The sequence below is a fragment of the Dama dama genome, chromosome 30 (genome assembly GCF_033118175.1).
Source record: "Dama dama isolate Ldn47 chromosome 30, ASM3311817v1, whole genome shotgun sequence".
Lineage (NCBI taxonomy): Eukaryota > Metazoa > Chordata > Mammalia > Artiodactyla > Cervidae > Dama > Dama dama.
In genome coordinates, this window is record NC_083710.1 from 32,032,421 (window position 1) to 32,039,846 (window position 7,426).

At 39.5% G+C, this 7,426-nt stretch overlaps 1 protein-coding gene across 7 annotated transcripts in view; it reads left to right on the plus strand.

Moving 5' to 3' along the window:
• The window catches only part of N4BP2L2 (NEDD4 binding protein 2 like 2), an 81,712-nt gene that overhangs the window by 56,678 nt on the left and 17,608 nt on the right, over positions 1–7,426 (plus strand). For 6 of the 7 annotated variants that reach the window (XR_009691367.1, XM_061133664.1, XM_061133666.1 and 3 more), the window contains 2 exons: positions 863–909; positions 2,893–3,049. Coding sequence is in view for 5 of the 7 variants with exons in the window: in XM_061133664.1 (XP_060989647.1) it covers positions 863–886 (24 nt within the window). In the remaining 2 variants the exon portion in view is untranslated. Of the gene's footprint in view, positions 1–862; positions 910–2,892; positions 3,050–7,426 lie in introns of those variants that run through there. The other variant, XR_009691368.1, reaches the window with a different exon arrangement.

A 7,426-nucleotide genomic window follows, 5' to 3' on the forward strand; every position in this document is an offset into this window, starting at 1 on the left:
CCTTTGTGTTAAATTAGAGAAAGGATGTATGTGAATGGTTGGATAATCTATGCATGTTTCTTTCAACTAGTCCCAGAGAGAAAGTTGCATTTAACTCCCTAACATTGTTGTAGTATAGGCTGGTATAAGGGTCAACTGTGGGTGACTGAGGTGCCTGTTTTAGGAGAGTCATTTATTTTTATTTACATCTTTTTCTTCTGTCCACTCCTCAATCTTGTTATAATAGAGTAACAGCTACAAATTAGATTTATATTTACTTAACTTGGAAGCACCTCATTATGGGTACGTTCTAGTGGTCCATGACAGTTCTGACAGGCTATTAATTTTCCAGGCAGCTGGAGGAGGACTGGCTGAGAAGGTTAGAAAGGTAACAGAGACTCTGGAAAAGCCAGTCCTCTGTATCTTGTAATGAGGAGATGCTGCGATTCTGTTTATGTTAGTTGGTAGTTACTTAAATGTGCTCAAGGGCAATGCTAGAGGTACATTTTGAAATGAATAGTAAAATCAAGGTTTAGGGAACCATTATAGAATTATATGTTCAGGATAGTAGGTATTTCTTATCTTTTCATGTAAACACAGCTGTGGGAAAAGTAGATTCGTTTGTGTGCTCAGGTCGTAAAACCAAATACATTTTAAAAAATTTCTTATTTCTCCTCATTGCATGGAGACCTTGTTGCTACCAATACATACACACAAACACACAAACATGGATACTTTAAATGTTTAAACTGACATTTGTGTTTATTAGGTTTCTTTTTCATTTGGGGACTGTTCCTATGTGAGTTAAATGATGGTGCAAAACTTAACCCCAGTGCCCTATATTAATCATTATTATTATATGTATTTTAATTATAATTTCTAGAAAAGACAGAAGAAGATTGGTTGAAAAAAAAGAGAACTCCTTGAACTGTAAGTACAGCTTATTCCAGAGACCTGTATATGATCAGAAGGAAATGGATGTTGACATTATTTGGTTGTAATAGCTCATATGTACAATAGAAGAGTAAATACAAAAAATGTAGTCTGTTACCATAGCAACCCTGTGTGCTGTTGCACATGTGATGTTTTTATTTTCTTTAAATGTAGATCTTTTTGTGAAATACAACAAAGCTTAGATTGTTGCTACCAAATTTATTTTCCAACTTTATTTGTTAGAATATATTTTAGAGCATTCTGTCAATACATAGTTTATGATGAATTCTCTTCCTACCCCCTACAGATTGATATGTGATGAGGACTGGGAATTAGGGATATAGGTTATATTTAAATATTAAAAGATTCTCTAGGAAAAGAGGTAAAATATGTAGACAAATGCATGTTATATTTTAAACTTGACACAAACTGACATTAAAATAAAAACATTGCACTTTTTTTTCAAATGCCTAAATTATGAAATAAACACAGCTGCTACTATTTCAGTATATATCTGCACTTGATAAGAATTGAATGTACTATGCATTAACCATATGTTTTCTCTTTTCATTATAACTCTTATTTCTAAGAGTATTCTGTGTTTCCATTTCCAGCTAACTGGAAACGCACATATGCCCAGTAAAAATATTTCTGTTTGTTTTAGACTAGGTTCTGCTGAAAGAAGGGGAAAGGCTAAAGATTTGGGAGAAAGGAACCACTAGAAAATGTGGGATAGATAGAGGAGGGGAAGAGATTCCAGAGAAAGGACATGAACAAATTCATTCATTTGTTCAGCAAGTGTTTATTGAGTTGCCTCAGTTTAGACATTTTTCTACACACCGAGGATGTAGCAGTGAAAACTGGCCTCATGGAGTTTATGTGAGGATTGAAGTTAGGAAGCGAGTGTTTACCTTTCCCCTCAATGTGACACCAGGATAAACAGCACACAATAAGCATGGGCATATTTGGCAGTGGCTAATTTGGCGGGTCTTTTCTATCTGCTGATTTTGTGTCAAGGACACTTTATGAACCATACTTTTGATTTTTGTGTTCATCTTTTACATTCATGCTAAACTGACTGCCCTCTGTGAACCTCATAGAGCAGGCATCCCTAATTATTAGTCTTCTCTTGGGGAATTTTATGAGTGCTGTAGCTATGTACAGCATTTTTATAATTGTAATGAGAATGGGCCTTTGGTTTTGTCTTTGGCATAATGATCAGTGGGCCTCAAGTGGTAAACAGAAATTAAAAAGAAGGAAATAGCAAGAGAATGTGGTTGGCTCTTGGAGCCTCAAATCCTCTGCCTGCTGGTGGCCAGAGTGTTTATACTGCCTCACTCTTTTAAGGAGGTCGGGCAGCCTGCTGGAAAGAGGATGGGTTCCCTTCTTGAAGCTCCTGCCGACCCGCTATGTGACCGTAAACAAATTGCCTTCTCAAAGCTGCAATGTTTTCACCTGAAAAAAAAACAAAAACAGGTTTATGATACTAATCTGTCATGGGGATATTAACTGAGGATTAAATGAAATAACTTGTGCAAAGTTTTTGAAAAATAATAGGCTCTTAGGAAGGGTTAATTCCTTCCCCTGAGTATCTTTGTTGGTTGCAGCTTTGATTTGAAATGCTCCTGGCAGAGCAATGTATTGACTTAATAAACTTGTTAACACATTTGCATGAATTAAGTGTATTTATTTTTAACTTTACAGTGTAAAAAAGCTGGATCATCAGGGAATGGGACATAGACCAGGCTTTGATTTAGAAACAGAAGGTTGGGCAAAATCCAGAGGACAGGCTCTTGAATGAAGCAAGACCAGGCAGGGTGTGGGGGCTGTGGGACAGTGTGAAATTCTGGATGCCGGTTGGGCGGGACGCATAAATAGTCATGAGCTTGGGAAACTGACGACAAACTCCATTCCTGTCACCATTCTGTCTGGACTTGTCTGGGCTTGTGTTTGTTTGCAGTTGAATTCTCCATCTTCCAGGTACTGTTGAAGATCCTGATCATCAAGAAAGAGAGCTCAGTGCCAACCCGAAGGATAATGTAGAGTGATATAGTCATTGGACTGAAATTGGTTTGAATAATCTGTTCAACTATTCTGATCAGTTTCCTGAATACTAATAAAAAACTCAGCAAAAGAGGTAATAACTTGAATAATTTATTATCTAATTTTGAAGATATTTGCCCTATTTCATTTCATGAAGAAAATAAGACCCAGGAAACTTGAGTAGATTATTTTTAAAATTGCATCAGAATAGAAGGATAGGCCCCTTTATCCAAATGTGGGTCCATGATTCCATTTCTAGAATTTCAAATCCAGAAAGCTCTGAAAACCAAATGTTGTTTTGTTTTGTTTCTTAAATGTCTGGCATTAAAACTAAGTTGGCAGCAAAATTTGACCTAAACAGTCAAGTTAGTTTTACTCCTTATTTACCCCAGGTAGTGTGACTTTTCAGACATTTCACTGGAGAAATATTAATGTGTTTAATTACCATGGGTGCCCTAGACCCCACTAAAAACTTTCTGAATTCTGAAACAATTCTTACCTCAAGGATTTTGGTTAGGGATTGTGGGACTTGCACTATGCTACAGTAACTATTATTTTTATTATTGCTATTATTTCAGTTTAATTGTACTTAACAGATTTCAAATATGAAAATTCATATTTGAAAAACAAGGTGTGATGTCTCATTATTCAACATGTAGGCATTTATGTAATCCCTCTGTTTTCGGAAAGGGAGTATTGCCTGCCTTATCTTACCTTGTACTCTTCTCGTCCTGTTTTATCTTCTCCAGGGAATAAACCTCCAGGCTTCTCTAGAGGGCTGCCCAACTGTGTGGATGTCTGTTTCTTAAACAGACTTTTAACTAACTTTCCTGTTTAGAGCCCTACCTCCAGCCCTGAATTTTCCAGTTCCTGAAATTTTAGGGGTTATGCAGAGTAAATGGTATTTCTTCTTGACTTTCTATAATTCAAGTTTTGTTTCTTAATTGTTTTTCCAAATTAATTAACACTAGGCCTTTTGCTTTCCAGTTTTTAATTATTTTGTTGCTGTGATCTTTTTTCTTACAGTTTATGTTAATACTTAAAAATAATACTCATATCCCCCATTCTCCTAACACTCCCCTCTGCTCCCCACCGCCCCCCGCAAAAAAAGCCTCTACATTCTCCTGGGGTTTCAATGAGAGACTGGAAGCTAACTATTTGTATTCCATCTGCTTGGTTGGGAATTGAGTGTTTTATTTAAAATAGCTCAACATTTTCCCTAGTTTATTTTGTACAGTTTCAGTTTATCTTTCTGCTAGACCATAAGTCTGATCCAGACAGAGACCAAGGTCTCCAGTGTTTGGTTGAACTCCCTGAGATCTTGCTCTTTGTGCAGGCTCCTAGTGCTGTTGTGAAACTGGACTCACCTTTGGCCTAGGATGGGATGATTTCAGACAAGAGATAGTCAGTATTAGGGTTGAAACACAGATGGCTGCAGAGGAGACTCTGGCATCTGGCAAATCTTTGCTTTCTTAGGGCCCTTCAGTAGCAACATTTATGGATTTCTAATGAATATGCCATCATGGCTGTGCATAAGGGTAATAGTATAAATATTTAACAGTGAGTGTGGCATGGCTAATGACCAATTCTGAGACACTGTGCTATATTGAAGCGTTATCAGCTAACTATCCACCCAGGCTTGTACTTTGGGTCCAGGATGCCCCCAGCTTTCTCTAGCCACTGCCTTTATTACCTTGCCCTAATTTCCAGAATGGAGCTTTAGAAAAATGGGCTGGGACTACTTTCCCCACCTCCCAGGCTTCCTCTTCAAAGCTTATACTCCTCAAGTGTCCCTATGCACAGTGGCAAATACTTGGTGCTGTAGAAACAGATTATTGTTGTTGCCTAGGGAGAGGAGTATGATCTCAAATAGAGAGAGGGATGGAATGTAGGAGGCAGAGGTAATGTGATGTTAGAATGAGCAAAGTCAGTCTTATCCAGAGGACATTTCTGTGTTGGCAGACTTATCCCAGGCCACCGAGTCCTGAGCATTTCCCCTATTGATTCAGCCCAGCAGACACTCTGCATGACTGCCCTCCCATTGTCCCCCTTCCCTAACCTCTTCCAGCTTCCTGTATCCTTCATCCAGCTTCTAGGGGAAGGACGAGGGAAGAACCAGGAGGGAGGAATTTTAAGTAGAGAGGTGCTACCTCTGAATGGCCAAATAGTGCAGTGCAGACTGGTGGAAGGTGAAAGCTGGAGGTGCTAGAGCAACGAGGGGTCCCCCAGAGAAACAGCTATAAACAGGCACAGATGGATGCTTTCCTATTCTTTCAATTCATGTCATATATACATATATATATATATGTAACAAGGTAAAAATTTATATAAGACATTTTTTTGAGTAAAAAATCTATCAAAACTTTTGGTAGGGAAATCAGATAAAAGCTTTTGGTAGGGGAAGAAAGGACATAGAACGAGAATTGAGAAGCTACTACCTCTGTATTTTAATGGTTCTACTCTGTTACAGGGTCTTTGCTTACACTGCTTTGGAAGCTTCATCTTGGTTTCAGACTTTCTGCCATATGGCATCTGCAGGGGAGAAACCTGGGGCTGATTTAAGCATTCCAAATTGTGGAGTATTTGGAACTGTAGGTTCAAGGGTTAAATTTCTGGTTTCCATGAGCTCTTCCTGTGTACCCCCTTGTTTTCCCACATCTTGTTAAACAATAATAATTAGAGAAAGATTTGAATGTTTCTTTGCTTGCCAAAAACTACTTCTAAGATTATTTTCTTTACCTCATCATAGTAATGGTTTGTAGGACAGCAAAGTGAGATTGTGCTGGTCATCACATTCTAGAGAAATGGAATAGAACTTTAGAGCTGAAAAACCTGGTTGGATGAACTGAGGGCATGAAGGAGTGTTAATTGCAGGGATCCTCTGACCCAGGGTAGCCCTCCTCTCTGGAGGCTGCCAGCTCGTTAGGGCCAGTGAGGATCTGACTGTAGACGTTATCTCAGAGTACTGTGGCCCTCAGAACTGCTGATGTGGTCACTGACTGTGTTTACATTACTCCTCAGTTGAAGTTGTCCCTATCTTTGTTCAGTCTTAATCTTTAGTAAAGCCCACGCTCAGACTCATTTACTGAGAAGGCAGTTCAGGTCCATATACAATTATTGAGCACCTCTGAATGTCAGACGCTGTGTTAGCTCTTGGGGTGGCAAGGGTGACACTGTCTTTGCCTTTGAACTTAGTCTAGTGGGAAGAAACAGATACACAAACAGCTTTAAACAAACTGTGGTTCTGAGGAATAAATTGGGGAAAACAGAGCCTGTTGACTAGTTAAATCTGAGAGCTAAGAGAAAGGAGAAGTGGCTAGGGTCACTTTCAGCTACTGCCAGCCGTTTTCTCCTCCTTCAGCTCTCCCTCCCTGGGCTTTACACACTCTCTTAGAGTTCTGTCTGTCCCTTGTACTTTCTTTCAACAGATCCACTCGGGGGGTGGGGGGTGGGGGGAGGTACAGAGACCTTAAGTGTGATCCCGAAGCCCCGGCTTCAGCTGTCTGCTCTAGTCTCCATCTTCATACAGGGCGGGAATTGCCAAAGCGCTTGCCTCCAGCTCAAGACCTCTCTTCTAACAGCACACTCACATTTCCCAGCACCTACTTCACTGCTCCAGCTGCCACCGACACTGCAGTCTTGGTGTGCCCAAACTTCTAGTCCCCAAAGCTGTGTGTCCTCCTGCTGCCCTATCCATGCTGCCTGGGACACCCTCTACAGAAGGAAATAGAAATGGACAGAAGTCTCATGCAACACTGTCCAATAGAAATATGTCAGCCACATACATAATTCAGACTTTTCTACTGGCCACATTAAAAAGCAAAAAGAAACATGAAATTAATAATATATTAACCTAATGTACTCACCATACTATCAACACATGAATATAAAAGTTATTGAGATATTTTACTTCATTTTTTTCATATGGAATGTTTGAAATTCAGTATGTATTTTAATCTCACTTGAAAGTGAAAAGTGAAAGTGAAAGTCATTCAGTTGTGTCCAACTCTTTGTGACTCCATGGTCCAGGCCAGAATACTGGAGTGCGTAGCTGTTCTCTTCTCCAGGGTATCTTCCCAACCCAGGGATGGAACCCAGGTTTCCTGCATTGCAGGCGGATTCTTTACTAGCTGAGCTACCAGGGATGCGCCAATCTCACTTGGACCAGTCATATTTCACCTGTGGCTTGTGACTCAGGTGAACTTGTATTAGAGAACACAAGTCTAGAATGGAAAGGTAGTATTTGAGGCTGGGTAGAAAGTTCTTAAGAAGTATACTAGGATACATAGAAGTATATGATATGATACATACATGATAAGCATCACTATTTTTATGATTCATCTATAGTCTCTGTTCCTTATGGTTTTCCCCTAATATTTAGAGAAGCTTTTGAAGTTTCAGTGTTTCTCAGCAGTGCTGAAAATCCTTGCTCCAGTGCTGGAAAGGGATATGTCAAGAGAGAGTAGCTCAC